At 40.1% G+C, this 23,445-nt stretch overlaps 1 protein-coding gene across 1 annotated transcript in view; it reads right to left on the reverse strand.

Annotated features, from left to right (window-relative positions):
* The window catches only part of SORCS1 (sortilin related VPS10 domain containing receptor 1), a 539,126-nt gene that overhangs the window by 346,020 nt on the left and 169,661 nt on the right, over positions 1 to 23,445 (reverse strand). Inside the window, exon 2 of the mRNA XM_089508330.1 lies at positions 22,697 to 22,764. Coding sequence (XP_089364456.1) covers positions 22,697 to 22,764 — 68 coding nt within the window. The remainder of the gene's footprint in view (positions 1 to 22,696; positions 22,765 to 23,445) is intronic.

Raw genomic sequence — 23,445 nt, forward strand, 5'->3', positions numbered from 1 at the left:
ACTGAAATGGGTTTAATTGACAATGTTACTACTTGATGAGTATAAGATAATTAAAACTGTGAGTGCATCATAGTTTTAATGTGGCACAAAAGATAAGCAAACAAAAACTAACTGGCATTTGCTGGTTGCACAAGTATTCACTTCTTTTGCTGTGACACGACCAAATAAGATCTGGTGCAATCCGCTGCCTCCAGAGATACATATTGTTGAATGGAGTCTACTCAAGAGCAGTTCCAGTGATACATGATCACAACTTAAGTATACCTCTTGCTTGAATACCCCAGAAATTGTTGGGAGACTAGCTAAACAAACAACACCATGAACTCAAAAGAGATATCAAGTTCAGAAATAAGGGGAGGGGAGCTCGAATAAGGGTTAGGTTATAACAAAATGTGCCAAACTATGACACTCATGGCCTCCATCTATGACAGTTAAATCCATAATTATATATATTCTTTAAATGATTCATTTAAAATTCTGCCTAAACAAGGATGTTTACAAAACTCAGTGATTGGCTAAGAGTCAACCAAAACGCCAATGGTAACTAAAACAAAATGGGGAGATCCACAGCTGAGATGGCAGAAGCAGTGGAACTACTATCATTCAGGCTCTCCACAAAGCTGGGATTTATGAACTGGTGGCAAGAAGAAAGCAATCACTGAAACAAACTAATTGTTGAAACAAATTGGGAAGGGTTGGTATGATACAAGGCTCACTGGAATTAGAATGGAAACATATCTGACTGCTCTTTTATTTTGGATATAAAGAAATGTTATGGGAATGCAAGGACAAAACATATCTTTTGTGGTATAGAATAAAGCAGCCTCAGGTCCCCACATTTTAACTGATCTAATTTGTGTATGCTAATAAACTCAGTACATTTGAGACAGACCTGAAAATGGCACAATTCAAAATATCAGGGCAATATTTTCCCATGCATTAGCTCCTTTTAGAAAAGAGAACGAAATAACTTTTAAAACATTACATAACTAAGAAGTACCATGGGCATCACATATCTGTAATTTATAGTATCTGACTAATAAATGTCAGTATTAATATTCATATTTCTGATATACATGCTGATTTGTCTGGTGCAGATGGATCAAGGTTCTCTTGATTTGCATTGCAGTGCGACTACATTTCATGACTGGATGCAAGACAGAATGCACTTTTAATGTGCATAATAAATTTGCATTCTAATTAACATGGAATATTTCATAAAGTGGCCAAGCAATGGTGGATGCAGCATTCATAATAGGCCTAGCTGAAGAGCTGTATATATTTCATTGCCTGATGCAGAGCAAAAACATGTAACTTTTCTTCCCTCAAGGTATTTTGCACACCAAAGAAAAGCATCTGATGCAAAGTAGGTGAGAAAGAAAAGCTGAGCTCCAAAGCTATCAGGACTAGGGATTGAAATCATCCCTTATTTCATTCTTTCATAGAAAAATAACAATAGCAATAGCAACAGCAAATACATTTCTAGACCGCTTATCAGTGCACTTAAGCATTCCCTAGGGCTAGGCAGTTTACAAAATATAAGCTAATAGTCCCCAACAAGCTGGGTACTCATTTTAGCGACCTCAGAAGGATGCAAGCCTGGGTCGAGCTTTAGCCACTGGCTGGAACTGAACTCACAAACCTTATGGTTTGTGAGTGAATGGCTGCAGTACAGGCATTTAACCACTGCACCACCAGGCCTCCTGGTGAAGAATCTCAATTCCCCCCCACACTGGGTGAGAGTACAGGAATGTTTATGCATGTTAATGACTTTCTCACCAAAGTATCAATTTGGATATGGCCCACTCTATATATGCGGCTTTGTATACCACAGTTCCCAGCTCCAGTCCCCAGAATCTTCAGGCAATCATTGGCCTGGAATAGACAGGCCAAATGAAGTGGCTTCTGGCCACTTTGGAGGTGTGGAGTTCAAATGACGCTATGTGACATTCAAATGCCTCCAAACCAGCCTGATGCCACACCAAAGCCAGACTAAGGTCTTTTGGACTAGAGCAAAAAGGAGATGAGAAAATCCTGATGGTGCAGGTTCAGTCCTGCAGCTGCAGCCCACTTTGGGAGCAGGCTGTGTGGTCAGCATGATCCTGAGTAGCTTGTGGCCTGAGCATACTCAGGGAGCTCTTTTCTGCCCATCTCTTCTGGGCCAATGAAATCACTTTCCTGAAACTCTAGAGAGCCACTGTCTATGGTCTGGAAAGAACAAAGTCTGACTCAGTTCAGCAAACTTTCAGTGTTCCTGTGTTGAGACCACCAGGGAAGAACTGTTATGTGAAGATGGAGTGATTTTTGCTGCTTCAAAGGATAGGATCTGAACCAATGGAAAGAAGTAATGTAAGTAAGGAGATTCCAACTAAATTTTGAAAGCATGCTGATGGTAAGAACTGGGGAGTAGACCACCTTGTTAAGAGAATAGACTACCTTAGAAGATGGTGAAATTTTCTTCATTTGAAATTTTTTTAAAACAGAGATTAGACGGCCATTTGAATTGCTTAACTAGTCGAGGTCTGTTCTAGATAGACCTTTGGGTCCCTTCCAGTTCTGTGATACAATAAGGAGAATGTATCAAGGGCTATATGGAGTAAGTATCTCTTATCTGGAATTCTGAAATCCAAAATATTCTAAAATCTGAGATAGTGACACCTTTGCTTTCTGATGGTTCAGTGTAAACCAACTTTGTTTCACGCACAGAAGTATTAAGAATATTGTGTTTAAAATTACCCTCAGGCAATGAGTATAAGTTGAATCCAAAATATAAATGAATTTCATGTTTAGATTTGGGTCTCATATCCAAGATATCTCATTATATATGCAAATATTCCAAAACCAAAAATAAATCTGAAATCCCAAACACTTTTGTTCCCAAGCATTTTGGATAAGGGAAACTCAATATGTATTTATTGAAGACCAGTATCTCTCACCCACCCACCACCATGACACTGCAATCTATTGCAATTGGGGGCACTGGTTGCACTCCCCTAGTTGCTTCCATTCCTAGCCCACTGTGATCATGAAATACAAGGTTAGCTGTAAAGAAAGCAGTGGTTTGTGTTCCTTGGAGGGGACTTATCCTCCATTGTCTTTTATCCCTTTATTGTCTTTCTATTCATTTTGCTAGAAAAATAATTTGGAGAAATAGGAGGAAAAATGCTAGGTCAAGGTGCAGTGCTGCATTGGGAAATATCAAAAGATTTTATGCTTCATTTCTTTTCTCATTCCTTTTATGTGGAGGGGAAAATGTAAAAAGGTATTTTAAAGAAAGTGAGCCTAGGGTCTTGAAAAGTTATTTTTTCAATAGAGTGATTGCTGCAAGACAAAGAATACAATCAAATAAAGGAAAATTCTTATCGAGTTATACAAAACAGGTATTTCTGCCTTTAAGTCATTCGCTGAACAATATCAGAGCATCTGCAGAAAGAATTGTCCAATTTCCATTACTAAGTGCATTTGCATTGTATATGCACATTCTCTGATCTTACAGACTCATAGCTGAAAGTCTGATAAACAGATATCTCTATCTAAATTTGTAATTCAATTCATTTTGATAGACAAAGGCAACTGCTGAATATTCAGATTTGAACATTTAGCCCTCAAATCTACCTTAACAGCTTCAAGTAAAATCTAAAGCCTTCAAATTGATTTCAACCTTAATATTATGGACCCTGTTCAATAAATCGGTTAATCAGTGGCACAAGTCACTTTTAATCCATTGTTCATAGAATCATAGAATAATAGAGTTGGAAGAGACCGCACGGGCCATCCAGTCCAACCCCCTGCCATGCAGGAAATCCAAATCAAAGCATCCTTGACAGATGGCCATCCAGCCTCTGTTTAAAGACCTTCAAGGAAGGAGACTCCACCACTCTCCTAGGGAGTTTCTTCCACTGTCAAACAGCCCTTACTGTCAGGAAGTTCTTCCTAATGTTGAGGTGGAATCTCTTTTCCTGTAGCTTGCATCCATTGTTCCGGGTCCTGTTCTCTGGAGCAGCAGAAAATAAGCTTGCTCCCTCCTCAATATGACATACCTTCAAGTATTTAAACAGGTCTATCATATCACCTCTTAACATTCTCTTCTCCAGGCTAAACATCCCCAGCTCCCTAAGCCGTTCCTCCTAGGGCATGGTTTCCATACCCTTCACCATTTTAGTCGCTCTCCTTTGGACACACTCCAGTTTCTCAACATCCTTTTTGAATTGTGGTGCCCAGAACTGAACACAATATTCCAGGTGGGGCCTGACCAGAGCAGAATATAGTGGCACTATTACTTCCCTTGATCTAGACACTATACTTTAATTGATGCAGCCTAAAATTGCACTGGCCTTTTTAGCTGCCGTGTTGCACTGTTGACTCACGTTCAATTTGTGGTCTACTTGGACTCCCAGATCCCTTTCACATTGTTATTGATAAATGGAGGGATGATTGGAGACAGGATGATTCTACAGATGTATGTCCAGGAGAGTTCAGAGTGACCAGAAGCAAAGACCTAAACTAAGCATTAAACACTATGTTTTCAAATTCAAGGATCCATACTTAATCAAATAATGTGTCTACAAAACCTGAGCATATTCCAGTGGCAGCTTGTGGCTCCCATATCTGTGAGCTAGTGAATCTGCTCCTGGTTTAAGTCTAATCTTTAAAGGAGCTACCCAAAATGTTGAATCTATTTTGAGGACAAAGCTTTGAACCTTGGGAAACCTGCAATTTGCATAGAGGGGGAAACGTCCCATTATAGTGGGTAGGGTATTTTCCAGGGTAAAATGCATGTGCAGACCTCCTGATTTGGAATGAGATCAGGTGGGAGGAGAAAAAGTTAAAGCTCTGTTCCCCCATGTTAGGGTCCCAATGGAACCCATCCAGACTGGGTTCTTCACACTTACAAGTAAGAAAAAAGTGTGATATAGTTACACACCATATATTAAATATAACACATAGATGCAATCCAACACACTTAGTACTCACTGTGCCTATCTATGAGGGAAACATGTCTATGATTGAACTATGAGTTCACTAATCTAGGAACAGGTAAGGTGCAGACAGTAAGCCTTGGGGTCACCTCCTGAGTGTGATTTGTTTCTGAAAAAATATGGACAACATTAGAATGTGAGAGTCATAATCTGAGGGCAAGGAAGGTATAGATGAGATAAAAATGTATCCTTTCTTTTATGTAGATAGTCTATCTTTTATGCAAACTTATTTCTTTAATGCAGCTGTTAAAATACGAGGTTTATACTCTTTTGCACCTAGTCAGCCTAGCAGATGCAACAAACTAATATAGTAAAAGGCCTACTAAATGGAGCCACAAATAACTGCATTCCCAATAGAAAACATTATCCTTAACTGTAGTCACTGATTACTCTGTGTTTCTGTATATGTGCATGTGCATGTGTGTAGATATCATTTCATATGATAAAGTGTCAAGGCATTTAAATAACTTTCTCCCAAATTGAGGCTGAAATGCTTTGTTCCTGAACATCTGAAACACATTGAAACTAACACACTTAGTGGACAATCTTCCAATGTATATAGTGGACCAACCTCATCTATATAGAGTCAACCTTCCATATTCACAGATTCTCCATCCACTGATTCAATCATCCATGGCATGAAAATATTGAAAAAATAAATAAATACATTTGTCAAAGTGATTTTGCCATTTTGTACAACATACACCATTTTATTATGCCATTGTATTTAAAGGGATGAGCATCCTTGATTTTTTATATACATAGGGGGTTGTGGAACCAGACCTAATGGATACCAAGTACCCACTCTACATCCTATTGATTCCTTTCAATGGAGACATTATTGATTCTTTCACAAATAACAGAATGCAGTCTGAAAATATCATTAAATGTGTATTTATTTATTTATTTATTTATTCATTAGCAGTGATCACCCTTTAGAATATAGAATTAGAGATTAGAAAAACAGAAAATAATGTTCATCTTCAGATAGGTGCTGAATACACATCTGTTCACACTGGCATTTCTTCATTGTTTCTAATGTACCTTTTCTTGTATTTACTGTTCATGTTTACCCTTACCCCAAAAGATTATTCTTGTTTAAAAAAAGCATTTTGACTTTTTAATAATTTCAAAGTGTTTAAAATTTTATACTTGATTTTTTAATATCAACTGATTGGTGAGTTCTTAATATCAAGCAGCATGCAAACATTATAAATAAATAAAAAAGAATGCAAAGAACATGCTAAGGCCTGTCTTTCTTGGATCTTTTTCTTTCTCCTTTTTACTTTTTCCAAATGTAATACTCAGCATTCACATAAGTTAATTGACACTGGTAGTGCAAAATGCATGCAGCTATGTCACTTTGATTATGGCAGATCAGCAAGTGTTAAAGACCAGAGCCAATGAAAGTCATCCGTCTGCAAGACAACAGAACAGGGAAATAATATTCAAGACACTTACAAGACCTTACATACATTATGTATCAGGGATTAGGAATAATTGAAGCTCCAGATGCTGCTGGACTGCAAATCCCATCATCCCTTACCATGGAATTTCTAGATGAATACTATCTGGGAGGTCACTTGTTACCCACCAATCCTATGTATGAAATTCAAGAAGACACCAATTTCAAAATGCATGCAGCTATGTCGCTGTTGTTTAGGATAGTCTTTTTTCAAAGATAAAAATGCTTTTACACAAATGGTGCATGGACTATGAGGTGAATGTGAATGGACTAAAGGTCATCCATTATCTACTAGCTTCTTTCTTTCACTTTTTACTGAAGCCATAATGGCTTGATGAAAATATGCACAGTATGAACATATGGAAGCAATAACATTCTGCAATGTGCTTAATATATTTTCTCTCACTCTCTCTTTGGTTTTACTGTTTATAGCTCTTTTTTTCTCTAACTATAAATGAAAAATAAAGTAATGATCTGAGCAGCTTGAATTTTTGAAATGTGTTGTACTGCTAGAGAGAGAAAGGAAAAGCAACATGGGTGGGATACAGACCGCCCCTTTGGGGTGGCTGCAGGCGCCACAATCCCCGCCGGATTGGGGCCTGAGCAGCCACAGTGGCAGCCCCGCAGGCCCCGATCTGCCGCTTTTCCAGGCCTTGAGGAAGCGGCAAAATGGCACTTCCCCCCAGCCTGGAAAGGGGTGTCATTGGGGCTTCATGCCCCAGGATGCCCCAAGGAGCTGCTGTCAGGAGAGAAAGGGGCCGCTTGGCCCATTTCCCCCCAGCTTCTTTCCCACAGCTGTTTGGTGGCTGTGGGAACGAGGCGCTCCCCAGGAAGGAGCCCCATTTTGGAGCTCCTTCCAGCGCTGCAAATAGGGTGCCCTATGCGCTCTATAGCGGAGTGAACATGTCACGCCTGCGCCGCACTGTTTGGACGTGGCACGGTTGTCACATCAAAATGGTGGCGCCCATATGTACAGGGCAACACCATTTTGATGTATGGAATACGTGCTAGAGTTAGGGAGCATCTGTAAAGGACGCCCCGAGGCAATCCTAGCACGTATTCCTTACGTGCTAAAGGGCCCATCTCTAACTGAGACTATTTAATGATTATGTTATACAAAGAAAAATCTTGAATACAAGCTATTGGGAACTGAGGCGGGATACAAACCGCCATATAGTACGTATAGGATACGTACTAGGGTTAGGAAGGGGCAGTGCTTCCGCACCCCCCTAACCCTAGTACATATTCTATACATACAAGATGGCGGCGCCCCTTCCACATGGGCGCCGCCATCTTTACGTACTGGACGCATAGCGTCCAGACGTGTCGCGGCGCCTATGATGTCGCGAATGCGCCAGCGGCACTTCGCGACGTTATCAGTGCGCCGCAAGAAGAAGCTCCGAGCGGGAGCTGCACGGTTTGGCTGCTGCAGCTCCCGCGCGGAGCAAACGGCGGCGGCGGGGAAGCGCCGCAAAGCGGCGGTTTGTATCCCGCCTGAATGTGTTATTTAGCAGAGCTCGACCAAAAATAAAAAGATAAAAAATGGTGGATTGTCCCCCCTGTTACAGTAAGCACATTCTCAAATCATGCTCATTCAGAACTCCAATAATATTTCTTATTACTCTTATTTAATTTCAACTGAAAGCAATGAAAGCATTCAGTCAACTGACTTTGGGCATGTACATCACTCAAAGCTTGATCTTTGAGGGCCTTCCTCCTTGACTTGTACTGGGAAACCAAAATGGTTATAAATTTTTGTGGGGTTAGGAGGTACAAATGCCTGCATAACATTTGAAGATGTGGTAGAACCTTAAGAATCTAAAGCTGGCCCTTCAAAATTTTCATTTTAGCATTGTTTTGCATTTGCAAAACTTAAATGTTGACCCATGCAGTGGTGGTGCAGAGAAAGCTGGCAAGGAAGACTCCAAGTAATTCAGTGTTAAGGCAATCTTTCCTACAGCTAATATTTGACCAATTTCTTGATCTCAGTTTGGCCTGCTAAATGGTAGAAGTAGCACCCTGCCAATATTTTATTCCTGAGGAAAGAATGAGCAACTTTTATTTCTTTCCAGGACCATCTCTGGTTTTGAGGGGATAGTCTTCTAATCAGTGATATGTATGACTGCATTTTCAGCAAACAAGATATGAAAGTTCACAATAATAGCTAATGGCTTTCTGTGCTGGAGATGTCCATGTGTTAAAACATGTCCAGCAGTGGGTTCCTGTAGCCCAAAACTGGGGGCCTCAGTCTTAATTGGTTTATGGCTTACTACGCTAAGCAATTTGCACTGCTGTGGGGATGTGGGTAGTGACTGAGCTCTTGGTTTTTAGATTTTTTTTTTAATTTGGCCAATCAGACTTAAAGTGTGTGCACTTTTCCTATCCTTTCCAGCATTCATTAAATGAGAGCGTTGGATTGATCACAGCTTATTTCTCCTCTGTGATTCAAAGAGCATTTATAATAAGCAATGTTTATTGTTGGCACATGAATGCTGCACCAATAAGAACAGGCTCTGTTAATGTTGGTCAAGCATGTGAAGCAAGCCTTGTGCCTTGAATGTTGTTAACCAACATGGAAAGCAATTCAGTAGCGGCACAGGGAACTGGGGCAGGCATGATACTTTATTAAAGGTAGTTCCATTATGAGAGGCCCCAACCCTTTGGGGGAAAATGGTGATTGAAACTCCTTAGAAATAAGTAGAGTATTTTCTGGAAAAGCAGATGCTGCTGTTTCAAATTGGTCCATGGACAAGGTTTCATTGGCTGTTTAGGGTCAGTCCTGTACAGAGCAAGGAAAAGAGAGAATTGTTCTTAATATGTTACCAAAAAAATTCTTCTGCTTGCCAACAAGCCACCTTTTGCCTTAACCTTTAGTTTATAAAGGTAATAAATTTGAAAGTTGTTTTAGATGCACAGATACCTCTCTGTTCCCTCCTCTGGGTTTTCTTTTGTTCTTTAATGAACAGGACGCTATACCTCCTGTTATAAGGATCTTTTATGTACATCATCACACCTGCAACTGAGAATTAAAGACTTTCCTTCATGGCAGGCATATTCAGGAACATTTCTACACAAAAAGGTGTAGAAAAGTCTGGGATATTTTAGGCACAGGAATAGTTAAAGGGATAAAACGGTTGAACTATGGGAAGGAAAATACTTTTTTCTGTATCTGCAGTGTTTTCTCAAATGTGCACTTTGGAAAAAGAAATCTGCTTTAACACTACTTTTTTATTTAATCTTTTCCCATTAGTTTTATGTGCTTGCCACCCATGAGCAGGTTACATGTGTTGTGCTAAACAGATTGTTGTGTATCTTGATGGACTGTTGATGGAGGGAAATGGAGAAACCTGCATATTGATGGGTGGTTCCACTGCTGAATGTCCAAACTGAAGCAAATTACATAGCTTGTATATTTTAAATGTTTCTAAGTGGTGATTGATTTAATGAATAAAGCAGATGTCACTGATATTATTAAGTAAAAAAAAGAATCTAAAGAGGATATTCACCTAGCTGTATTTCAGATAAGATAGCTTCACAATTATTTGGGTTAGAGAAAATTGACTATTTTTTCATAATATAAAACCAGTTTTTAAAAGCAGTTGATTGCTCTTTTACTGATTTTGTCCCAGACCTGTTTTTATAGTATGGACATCTTCCTACAGCACCTAGAAGGCAGTAGAATTCAGGCAATGGAACACAGGTAGGCATAGAACAGGGTTTCTCAGAAGTAGCCAGGAACAGAGAAAAGCTACAGGCAAGGTATTCTTCTTTAAATGCTTCCTGAATCAAGTTGGCAAGCACAAAGCATCAGTCAACATAGAGTTGGAGTTGAACCCCTGCTGTCCGCACCACCCACACCAAAGGCAACTTGAACACCCAGAGGATGTTTACACAGCATGGCATCAAGCTGTGTCATGTGATTTTTTTTTGCCACCTGCCCACCATGCATGTGTACCATTGCACAAACACACCACCAAACAACTTCCAATTTCTTCCCTCTTCCTGCCCAGATGCCATTCTATTAGACACGTGTCCATATGATCGGCCATACAGTTGCGCATGAGATGCACTCCCTGTATAGTGCATCAGTGCTTCAATGTGCCCAGTGGTAAAGCATAATCATGGAGGCCCCCAGTACATACTCCCCTCACCTCACGCCCCCTACTGAACTATCTCGTTTGTGTATGTTGTAATTATATCCATTGAATTATTGGTAATCATGTTTTTGCTTTGCCACAATCCTGTACTGGCACAGGGCCATTTATATGCACCTTTTCCAACTTGAGTCAGAGTATTCGAGCTTCTTCTTTACTCTGGTTTTTAGCCCCAGAGTGTGGTTTCATTTTGCTTCCCAACTACTCTCACCTCATGAATCATCTAAACCTGGATGCTGCTTTAATTTGCCTGTGTGTATCATCACAAATTCTGTCAAAGTTTGGCAAATAATCACATTTGCTTAAGGAAAAGGTCTTCTACTTTATTCTAACATTAGTGCAGTTATATGATTCAGTGATGCAGCATAAGTAAGTTACTGGTGATGAGAAGATGCTTTGCTAGCAGTCCAACTAGCCAGATCCCTCTGATGAACTCCCTCATCCTCCTTAATGTTTTTGGGGATGTGGGCTGTCACTGGAAACTTCCATCTCATGGATCCATTCTTCTCCTATCCCCACCTCTTCTATAACTGCTTACTTTAATTTCTGGTATGAGGGAGGAGGGCAGACTGCTGTGTCTATAAGATTCCTGCTCGGTGAGTCTCCCCACTCCTACTTTTTTGCCTTTGACCTCAGCAACACCAGGGTGCTAGTGCTGTAGTGCCCTGCTTCCCACTGTGTGGGCAGAAAACAACCTTGAGATCCACTGCTGTTGAGACTCAAATAGAGCCCTCCTGATAATAGATGCAAACATACTCCCACTACCACCATAATGAGCTCTTGCTAGTCTCACCAAGGGATGAAGCAGACTTGGTCCCACTACCACAATAACTAATGACCCCTACAAGTTTTACTGTGAGAAAAGATGAACCACTCTAGCTTCCTCTGGCTCTAGGAGCACCAGGTACATATGCGTTTCTACTGTGAAGATGCCTCATGACTAATTAAACTAATATCAGATGTAATGGTAATGAAAATAACTGATAAAACAAAAAGATATACAAATTTATTTAATGTGATGTAGTGAAAATTATATAGAGAGCTCAGCTAGTATAAATGAAATGGAAAATAAAACAATCATGTTTGCTTTGATTGACAGTATGAATTTCAACACCATCAGCACTACTATGACCAAAACCACCACCACTATATGCATTTTGTGAAGAAAAGAAACATGTTTTTGGCTAGTCAGATGAATGCAAAATTGCATACACAAATGAATGAACATGAGTGTGCATGTGCACATGCACACACACATAGGAGCCAATGAGATTTCTTTTTTTAAATGGAGTCACACAAGATAAGCAAGTCAGAGACAAAACAACAGCTTGAGTGACTTGGGAAGGGGATATAAATAAAGTATCACTATGTAAAAGACACTAAGACTCACAGACATTGACATACTAATTACAACTCAAACATATTACTATTCAATTTAACAAATTAACAAGAAAGCAAACAGAGGATTAGGCTAGGCTACTTAATAAGTCTATCACTAGAAAACTAAAAGAGAAAAACTCAAAGGCCAAGCCCAGAATATCCACACGCACCCTAACCACAGCTCTTTCAACAATCAGCTGCAGGACCTTGTTATCCGCTGGGGTTTGGTTCCAGGATTCCCTGTGGATAACAAAATTTGTGGATGCTCAAGTCCCATTCAATATAATGGCAGAGCAAAATGGTGTCCCTTATATCACATGGTAAAATCAAGGCTTGCTTTTTGGAATGTATACTTTTTTGGAATGCTTGAATCCCTGGATAATAAATCTGTGGATAAGGACCGGCTGTACTAACAAATACATCCAGTAAAGAGCACCAGATAACTGACTACATATTTTTAATGACCTCATAAAATCCCTCCTCATATATGCCTCTGAGTGAGGGTGAAATTATTGTTTCAGAATGCACATTCTGAAAAATTCAGTTCCAGCTACACATAACACTGCTGTGGCATTTTCCTTATATGGTCACACTGAAGATTATAAAATGTGGATTTTGGACACCTGAATTTCTAGATGGGTCCAGTGGAACCCTTGATCATTCTGATCTAATCCTAAATTGGTCCAAATCTCTCTGAATTGGGAGTCAGCTGAATCAATTATACAGCCCTATTTTAATGGCCTGCCTGGCAAGACCACTTCAAATTGTTGCTGGATAGTCAAAATATAACCTGTCTGTCCCTGCCTTAATATCAAGCTCATTTCAAACGCCATTTTGAACAAGACTGCACTCCAAAAAGGGCTAGAGCCCATTTCATCTGGATGTTTGCCTTCCAGTCCCTCCCCCCACCCCCATCTTTCTTAAGGGGAAAAAATCTTTATATTGGGGACAAGAAAGAGAGCAATAAGCAAATTAAGACAGAAGAGAGGAGCAGTGATGCTTCCCTAGAGTATCTCCATAGTAACTAATGGCATGTGCTATACAAAGATCCCTGCATGCTCACACTGCTTGACTGGGCAATTGGATACTGGGCATTTATTAAACAGAATAAGTCTTGTGGTGCCATTCACAACCTGATGTCTTTCATTCTACCCTGTTTGTTAGCATTTCTTTTATTTTATATTTTCTGAGAGAAGAGATGCCTGGTATGGAGGCCAGGAGATTTAAGGGAGTGCAAAGGAATGTGGAGGGAACACAGTGCATTGTTTGAAATTCATACTTTCTATATAAATAGCAACAACAATAGCAACTTCATTTATATACCACACTAAGCAGTCTCTAAGCAGTTTACAACAGTTTAATTGCCCCCAACAAGCTAGGTACTCATTTTAGCTACCTTGGAAGGATGCAAGGCTGAGTCGACCTTGAGCCCCTGGCTGGAATTGAACTCACAACCTTGTGGTTTGTGAGTGAGTGGCTGCAGTACTGGCATTTAACCACTGCGCCGCCAGTGCTCCTACATAAATACATAAATACACACAAATACTTCTATATAATACACACACAAACTCCTATATAAACACACACACATACTATATAAATACACACACAGAGGGATGGAGAGAGGGATGAGGGACACTGTCAGCCCTCCATGGGTAAGATTCACACTGTTAACATACTAGATTAGTCCCAGAGGCTGGAGGTTTATTTGTATTTGTATTTGTATTTTTAATTTATATCCTGCTTTTCTCTGGAATGGGATTCAACATGGCTTACTATAAACATTAAAACAGAGAAGTTAAAACAGTATGAAGTACATAAGCACATTTAATTCAAACACTAGTTTTAAACCATTGGAATTTAAAACAGTTAAAACACTTAAAATACACAATGCATATTAAAACAGCACACCCATTTACACTTCACTCTACTCAAGTGAGCCAAATCTTAAGGTCTCTTTAAGCAAGGTGTTGACCTGTCAGTGAAAAGACAACGGGGGGGGGGGGGGGGTTGAACCTCCTTTCCTTAGGATAAACTACCAAAAAAGGCTCTCTTCCATGTTCTCACCAACCAAGCCTGGGAGGGTAGTACAACAGAAAGAAAGCCTGCCTCCAAAGATCATAAGAGTCAGGCCAGCTTGTATGGGGAGATATGGGCTTTCAAATAGTCTGAACCCAAGCCAGGTCCAAACCAGCACTTTAAATTATGCCTGGAAATGGACCGATAGCCAGGGAACCTGTTTCAACAAGGGATCTATATTTTCCTTCCCCCTGCAATTTATTTTCCCTCTCTGCCCTGCCTGTTCTGATTTTCTTTATTTGACCAGCAGTGTCTTTTTCACCTCTAAAAGTTATTGTTTGAACTTCAGCCACCAAGTGAGAAACATGCATGTTAACACCCTGCATGTATTGAAATGTCTGAGGCTGCTTTAAGACAAAATTGTTCATCCTCTAAAAAAGGGAATGGCTCAAGTAAGGGGGTGGGAAATCATGCTGACTGCTTATAACACTACCTCCTCCTCTGGAGAGTACATCACTGGTTGGCATTCAAAGCCTTAAAGGATAAGGTTAATCACAGTTCTTTAATGTTTGGCTCTACACATAGTTCCAATCACATTACAAATGCGGAGATTATTTCCTCTCTCCTTCTTCCTGCCACCACTGCCAATTCCCCAAAGATATGGTATCTTTTATTCTGACATTTTATTTATCTTAAACTTAAGCTTATCTTTCTTTAGTAGCAGAAACCACTGTTTTCTCCTGAGTCTCAAACCTTAATCCTTTTTGTGATCTGAGAGATATCTGAGAGAGCATTCGAAGGGGAAAAAATAAACAAATCCAACTTGACTAATTGCCCTGTGTCACATAATCTTTTTCTTATCCTTACTCCCTTTCTCCGGAAAAAAAAGCACAATTCTTTAAAAATGAAAAACTAAGAACACAAGGAAGGTAAGTCTATCTAGAGGATTACAGTGTAATTAATGCCAAGTCCAGCCAGAGAGAAATCTCAATAACTCATTTCAAAAGAGGATCACCCTTGCAACTTAAAGGATGTTGATCCACTGGGACTTGGTATGTGAAACACTGAGCTGCTTTCCACTTCTCTGTACCTCACACACCATTTATCAGTAGCTAATAGGCTTTTGAGTCCTAGGACTGTTTTATATATTGTTGTATTTCTGGGGGGGGGGGGGATGTCACTAAGTTTTTGGATTTAGGTGATAAGTAATAGAATCCCATCCTGGGCAGCAATCATATTAATAAAAATATATACTAATGGAAAGTGTGGGGGGGGGGATGTTATTTCCTCTTGACCAAGTCTAAACCAGGCATCACTCAGAGAGCATTTTCTCAGGTAACCCTCAGCTATCATTTAGCAGTACATGCATGAGTCTGCTTGAGTTCAGAGTGTACATACCTCTTCTTTCCCTTCAACTCTGACTAGGGACGTAAAGAGCTCACTAATTTTTTCATCCTCTGTGACAAAGGGTGCTTTGTCATACCAAAACAACTCCACTGAAGGAAACAGTCAACCTCTAGGACAGTGATGGCGAACCTATGGCATGCGTGCCAGAGGTGGCACTCAGAGCCCTCTCTGTGGGCACACATGCTATTGCCCTAGCACAGAGTTTGCCAGAGTTTCTTACTAGAAAGCCAGAGGGACGTGGCACTTTGCAATAAATAAGTGGGGTCTGGGTTGCAGTTTGGGCACTCGGTCTGTAAAAGGTTCACTATCACTGCTCTAGGAGATTGTTCACATTTTAGGATATCTGGGGGGGGGATGTTTATGCCAAAAAAAACCCTTTTGATGTGTTTGAAAGCAATACTATATCCCAGGACACAGTACATTTTGTGCACAGATAAACAAACACACACAAAACCCAACCTAAAATTTTGGATTCTCTCGCTCTTTTTTCTTTTTCTTTTTCTTTTCTTTTCTTTCTTTCTTTCTTTTTTTCTTTTTCTTTTTTCTTTTCTTTTCTTTTTTTTTTTTTTTTTTTGCAAAAAGCCCCCTGGGAAATTTTTTGCAAACAATAATTTTGCAAAAAAGTCTGCAAATGCCAAAAAGCATTGGAAAAGCACAAAAAGCTGTATCTTGCCTGGCTGTGAGAAAACATGTTAAATATTTGATTCCTGAATGCAAAAATGAAACAAGCAGAAATGAGCATCACTACCTCTTGCATGGCTATGAATAGGAAATTGTGAGTATTCCCTTATGGTAGCATCATTCCTCCCTTCTTGTCTGGTCACATGCCTGCCTAGATGAGATTAGGCATATCTGCTCTGAGATTTAATGTAATCAAAAAATTCCTATTATTTCTGAGAGAGAACCAGGGTGGTGTAAAAATCTTGGTGCTAGACTCTAGGGAAGCAGGGTTTGAATGCCCACGTATCCACAGAAATCGTATGAGTGACTTTGGGCAAGTCACAGTTTCTCACCCTCAGATGAAGTTAATGGCTAATCTTGCAACGAAAATCCTGTGATATTCTCGCCTCAGGTTTGCCATAAATGAGAAATTATTTGAAGGCACACAGTAACAACCACGGCTGACCTGACAAGGGAAACATGGATTGTTTAAATCCAGCAAGGACATGGACAACCTTTTCACCTTTGTGGGAAACTTTATGAAGTTTCTGAGTTTAGCAATGCAAAAAAGGTTTACCATTACTTTTGAGTTGGCCCTTTGGCTATATCAGCTCTAAGGATGCATTTCTGCATGTAATGAAAAGACTATATTATTATTATTATTATTATTATTATTATTATTATTATTTATAGCCCTCCCAATCACAAAGAATCTGGGTGGATTACAGCTGTATCTATTTAACAAGAACGTTCTCTTTTACAGAAAATTTAATGCTCTGTGACTATAGAACAAGTGATTTACATGTACAGAAAAATGCAACATGAAGAGCCAGCATATAAATACAGTCCGTCCTCACCTTACGCGGGGGATCCGTTCCGGATCCCGCCGCGTAAGGCGAATTCCACCTATGCTCAAGCCCCATTGGAAACAATGGGGCTTGTGCACGGCGGCGCGGCGGCACGGGAGCGCGTGGGGCGCAACGGGCGCGTGCGCCCATTCAATTGAATGGGACACGCTGCCCCTTCCGCCCCACGCGCGCCCCGTGGCTTGAGCGCATATGCTCAAGGCCGCGTATGGCGCGGGCACACTGTAACGCTTCTTAGACTTGACACTCATTTCCATGGATATATTTTGATCTCTGGGTTTGAACATTTACATCAGAAAGAAGATACATTTTTAAAGATGGTACAGTGCACTTTTTCTTTATGCAGGGGATCCATTCCGGATCCCACGTGTAAAGAAAAAAAGGTGTATGCTGTAGCCCCATTAGAAGTAATGGGGCTCGTGCTTGAAGTGTGCACCCCATTACTTTTTTCGGGCATGCCGAGGCTTCTTCTGGTGCAGGCTTCCAGCATATGCTGGAAGCTGTGTATGGCGCGCCCGCGTATAACGTGGGCGCACTGTATTGGATTCAACAACCAATGACAATCCAAAATTATTTAAGGAACCCAGTGCCAGACCCACACAATGGAGCTTTTTCTCGTGGTTGAATCATTTCATAGTTTTCCCACATTACAGACAAGTAGTGCTTACATAGTTTCTAAAGTACCTATATAGTTTCTTTAAGCATGTCTGACTACCTTTTTTTCTCTTTAACACTAGAATAGTCTTTACCCAATTCTAGTGTTTGTAATAGTTAAAAGTACCACTCTTTACATATTTCATTTGTCCTCTTCTGAATTTATTATTCCCAAGCAATTAAGAATTACACCTAAACATATATCAGAAGGCATGTTCATATAGGACAAATTCTTAAAATACTCATTCTATTAGCAAATTTCCAATTAAAATTTAGGCACGAGTATTAAATATTGCTTAATTAACTTTAGAGTGAAATGTCTGTATCCAATTATGTCATTGCCCCAATGAGACCCGCTTTTCTTTCTTTCTTTTATTCTTTCCTCCTCCTCCTCCTCCTCCTCCTCCTTTTTGCAAGTGTGATATCTTTTATGAGGCACAACCCCTTCTGCAATGGTGAAATCCAGTGCTACTGGTCTAGGAGGGATTTTCACTCTGCTATTATTAAATTGGATTAAGACCCTGAGGTTTAAGGAAAATAAGAGAATTATCACAGTATTGAAGTACAGGGGAGAAAACCTTTCCTCTTATCAGTCTTCACAAACAGAAAGACACTTGTCAACAAACAAGATCAAAAACCTCATATGCAGGATAGTACATTCTTTCATTCATTGACATCAGACCTGAAAGAGCCCAGAACATCAAAGAGTTGCAGAAGGTTGCTCTTTTCCTTTTATTTCTAAGTTTCTTTGATATTTTTAATGTACAAATAAGAAAATCTAAACTAATGTCACAGGGTGAAGGGGAACAGTAGCTAGTAGCCTATTGTGAAACATTTTTAAAATGTGTCCTTTCATTATTTTCTCTCATTTCAAAGAGAAAACTTTGCAGTACATCCACTGGTAGCCCTTGGTGAAACCAAAGAAAATTATACCTGTCAATACAAAGATCTGATTCCTCCACTTCCATTTCAGCCTCTCTACTCTGCTCAAAATAATAGCGAAGAGATGTATAATCTATATTTTCTGTTCTCCAATTCACAAAGGATTTCATTAGACCTAAAAAGTACCAGGTATTTGGAAGTTAACAAACTGGCTTCAAGGAGTTTGAAAAGAGTTTGCCATCTCTCCCAAATCAATTTCTAAACCTTCTAAGCTGCTTCCCATTTGGATGAACACTGAACTAGACTTACAGCAACAGGAAGATGTATGTGGAGATGCATAGCAGACTAAACAAATACTAGATATGGGTTCATAGAATCAAAGTGTAAGTTCAGTTTTATATGTTTTATGTTTAGTTTTATAAAACAATAAAGAGATAAAGAACAAGGTTAGGTTAAAAGTAAAGGTGACATAAAGTAGGAGGGTAAGAAGAAAGCGAAATGGAATGTTACAGTATGTTAAGAGGAAGAAGATTAGAGGAGGAAGAGAAAAAAAGGGGAAGAGGAAGAGTAGAAAGAGAGAGGTAATATATGAAAACAAGAGGAGGGGGAATTTAGAGAAAGGGAGAAAGAATAGAAGAAGAAGGAGTAGAAGGTTTAAGGAAGAAGAAAAGGAGGAGATGGGAAGGAGACAAGTAAATAAGAAGGGAAAGAGATGGTAAGGAAAGGCAAGCAACGGTCGCCCGCCTCGCTGGGCAGACCGTTTTGCCGCTAGACGCGGGTGGACTACAAGCCCCAGAGTGCTCTTGGGCTTGCCCGGCTCCCTATTGGTGCGCGGGGGTGGAAGGGGCGGCCCTTCCACTCCGCGACGCTCTGGGAGACGGTTTCGTTGGTGTGGGGCTTCCGGTCCTCCAAGGCTGCCCATTGGTGGGCTGGGCCTTGGAGGTGGGGCCCCGCACAGCACGCAGGGAGGGAGGGGCCTAGCCCTATATAAGGCCATGTTGCTGGCCCTTTCCCTCAATCGGTTGCTTGGCTTTGAGCAGAGCAGAGCCAAGCTGTGGAAGGGAGCAAGTCTTGGTGCTTCTCCCACCTGCCCACCGCTGTTGTTAGGTGGTTTTTAGTCACAACTTGGCGGCAGCATAGGCCAGGATCTGTATGTTGTGGTACCAGGGCTATGGAGCTCTGGTTTGGGAGTCAATAGGTACCCGGGGGCGAATAGGGCAGGCGTTTGGCCATTGCGGGGGCCAGAACACAGGAGCGCTTCCTGGTGACTAGGAGCTTTGTGAACTGGTGAACGCAAGACAAGGTTTGCGTTCAAATTGTGTTCCTTAGCCCCAAGGTCATCCCAAGCACCGGGTGGGTGCCCGGTTTGGATAATCAGACTACATCGGGTGGTTTGATTGCACAGATCCTGACCTTATGCTTTGTGCCAACCCTACCAATTGTTTGCAAATAAAGTTGTGGCCTTACTTCCAACATGTTGTATTGTGGTTATTTGACAGCAACATCTGAGGCAAGTAGGATAAAGAGACAATGGAAAAAATAAAAAGCCTTAAACAACTTGGTTTATCAAAGATTGCTGGTATTATGTGGATGTTTGTTAAATGTATGATGATTGTTTATGCTTATGTTTGTATGTGAAATATCACACACACACACACACACACACACCTCAAAAGAGTTTATCACACATGAGGAATTTCTCTTAATTTCGAACGAAAAGAAAGTGGGGCCAGAACGCATTCATGTGAATTTGCTAATTTAGTGAAATTATGTGAATGCTCATTGCATTCAAACTGGCTCCCCATTGCCCAAAAATAGCATGCCATTGCCTGAATTTGCATGTGGCAGTCTATCACGCAATAATGTGAAACCCCATGATTGCACTCGGACTGACTTCCCATTGCCCAAATTTGCGTGTAGTGGGTTATCACGCAATAACGTTAAACCCCATGGTTGTGTTCAGATTGCCATTGGATTATACTTCCAATTTCCCTTGTCTGACAAACTCCAAAGTGTTTTAAGGGACCCCTTGGTCAGATGGCTCAACCCCCTGCTAGGGTAAAATTCATTCCATTCAAAATATACCCATTAATGTGTGACTTATTGGCATGCATAGGGATTCCTCCATGGGGCTGGGAAATCTGAACAAATAAACTTCCTGCCTCGACAGAGAAAACCATGCATTAGTGAGAAGTATGGCAACAATACCTGTCATCATCAAGGGCTAGTAGTCCCTCACACAATCATAGTAAATGCCTGTAAATGGCTACTGTCTAACTCAATTTATGCTTTCAGTCCTCTGTATCTGCTGGTCACAGTAGGCATGAATGAACATGAGGATCCCAGTTACCTATATCATCTGTTTTTGTGTCTCTATTCAGCAGCAGCAAGCAACAACAAAAAGGAATAATTACTGGAATTATTGCTGAATGTTCCACTTATAGTATTTATACTTAGCATTAAGTAATGGCATATGTCTGAGACCTAAATACCATAAAGGCATATGTCTGAGACATATGACATATGTCTGAGACCTAAATACCATAAAGGCCCCAGATCCTGACTGATCTTGGAAGCTAAGCAGGATCATTCCTGATTAGTACTTGGATGGGATATTGCCAATGACTACCAGGTACTGAAGGTTATATTTCAGAGGAAGGAATTGGCAAAACCACCTCTGAGTATTACTTGCCTAAGAAAATGCAATGAATTTTATAGAAGCAACATTAAACTGACACATACCTACATGATACTTCTAAGTAACACAATATTATTTCAACAGCTGGGTGTTTCTATTGGACTAAAATGGTTGGACAAAAATGGTTAATTAGCCCCCTTTTTGCCTCAGAATTATAGCTGGTATTCTTTAGATTCCATTATTCAGTGCAGGAGGTACTCCTCTTCTGAGTATGAATGAATTAAAACAGGAATATCAGTATTTTCATCTTAATGGTTCTAATGCTGCAATATTATTGAAATTAAACCATTGTGGACATGATTCATATGGACATGTAAGCTTCCTAGTCAATAGGTTAAATAAGCAAGGTCATAATCGCTCCAGAGGGATTCGTGCTGCATTGAATTGCCTGCCCACTCACTTATGCTGGAGAATAGTTCCACCCACAAGGGGGTTCCATCTACCCCAATCCCTCTGCTCTGTGAGAGGATACTTTCCATCAGCAATGTTCCCACCAGAAAAACATGATGGAAGTCACCCAAATGGACTATTGCAATTGGTAGGGTATGAACTGCTTTGGATCCCTGGAATCAAGCAGCCCAGAGATTTCTCAAAGGGAACAATCTTCTGGACCTTCAATAACACCAGCCTAGATATGGCATGACAAGAAAGAAACACACTCTCTCTCTCTCTCTCTCTCAATCACACACACACACACACACACACACACAAACTTCGATCTTGGTCCGCATTAGCTCAAACCTCTTCCATTGTTCTTTAAATCCTCTGTAATCAGAATAAAAGGTTAATGTCTCTAGTTGATTTCATATAGAAGTAAACTTTTAATATGTTGCGGTGGAGTTTTTTGAAACACCCCTTTCATGATCATTTGGGAAATAAATGATTGTGAACCAAACAGAGGGGTGTCATTTTGCACTGGTTTTTAAATGTATGGTAAAAATACATCCACTACATACATCCATTAAGAATTAAGTCACATCAAGTACAAGAAGGGTTAGTCTCAGGAAAGTGGTAAGATATTGGAGTGCAGTCTCACTAAATGGTGAAGAAGAGATATCACCTCTAATATCTCCTCATGCTTCCACCTCATGCTGTGCTGTAGCAATGACAAAGTATAAGGGAGGTTAAGGTGTTTTGTACTTCAGGCCAATGACTTCAATCATTCCAAAGTTTTTCTTAACTAACTGAAAAATGTCTATCATAGTTACAGTACTTTTCAGAAATGAAAGGTAAGAAAGCAATTACTTTAAAAAAAAAAAACTTAACTGTAACAGTGACTATGTACTTTTTGGGCTTCAGAATTATATCCATAACTAATTATAGTACCTTTCTCTCATCACTTACAGTATATTTCTAAGCTCTGTTCAATCCTGCAACCCTTCCACCCAAAAAATAAGAACTCCGAATGACAATACTGAGAGACCTCAAAACTTTCAGCACATAAGAAATCCAATTAAATCTAATGAAAGGACTATACCAGAGTGTCCAGATTGAAGTCAGTTTGTAATTAGTAGCTCCGTTTATCTACGTACCTCCACAAAGAGCTCTCTGTGATACTCCCCAGGTTGTAGTCATACAGCTTTGTCAGAATTAATATCACCTGCAGGCACAAGAAGAAAATCATAGTTAGTCTCTAACAATTAGAATCTCATAGAACTGATATGACCCAGGGGAAGGCTTAGACTGCTGTTAATGGGTGCTTAACATAATTAAATGAATTGCTCAAGCATTTGCTTAACTGATATGGGAAATGTCTGACAAGACGTCCACAAAAATCAGAATTTTCCCTGCCAGAGTGTGCTGCACATGTGGCAACCTCTCCCAGGAGACAAGGGGGAAAGAAAGGGCATTTGCTTCACCAGTCAAGGTAAATTAAATAAAGCACTATCACAATATGGTGTTTGTGCTAGCATTTCTGGTTGATGTAGGGGACATGCACAGGTGAAATGTGCTTGAAGGTTTAATGAGCTTGGTCTTTTATTCTGAAAGTACAAATCCATAGAAACAACCACTTTATTCTACAATAGTCCTATATAAATGACAGACAACTAGCATAGAACCATAAAGACTGAGATTGGTTTTAAGGTCTGTTTAAAAGTCTACAGCAAGAGGTACCATCGCTTCTAAGTAATGCTCTTATTATTAATAATTTTTTTCTAATGATTAACCAAGATCTGGCCTCCTGTAATTTAAACCTGTTTTCCTTCCATATAGTTCTTATCTATTTGATACTATTTACAGAGTTCTGTCATGTTTTTCCAACCATCTTTATTCATCTCTT

The sequence above is a fragment of the Sceloporus occidentalis genome, unplaced genomic scaffold (assembly GCF_023333645.1).
Source record: "Sceloporus occidentalis isolate IW3139 unplaced genomic scaffold, rSceOcc1.0.p SCAF_2, whole genome shotgun sequence".
NCBI lineage: Eukaryota > Metazoa > Chordata > Lepidosauria > Squamata > Phrynosomatidae > Sceloporus > Sceloporus occidentalis.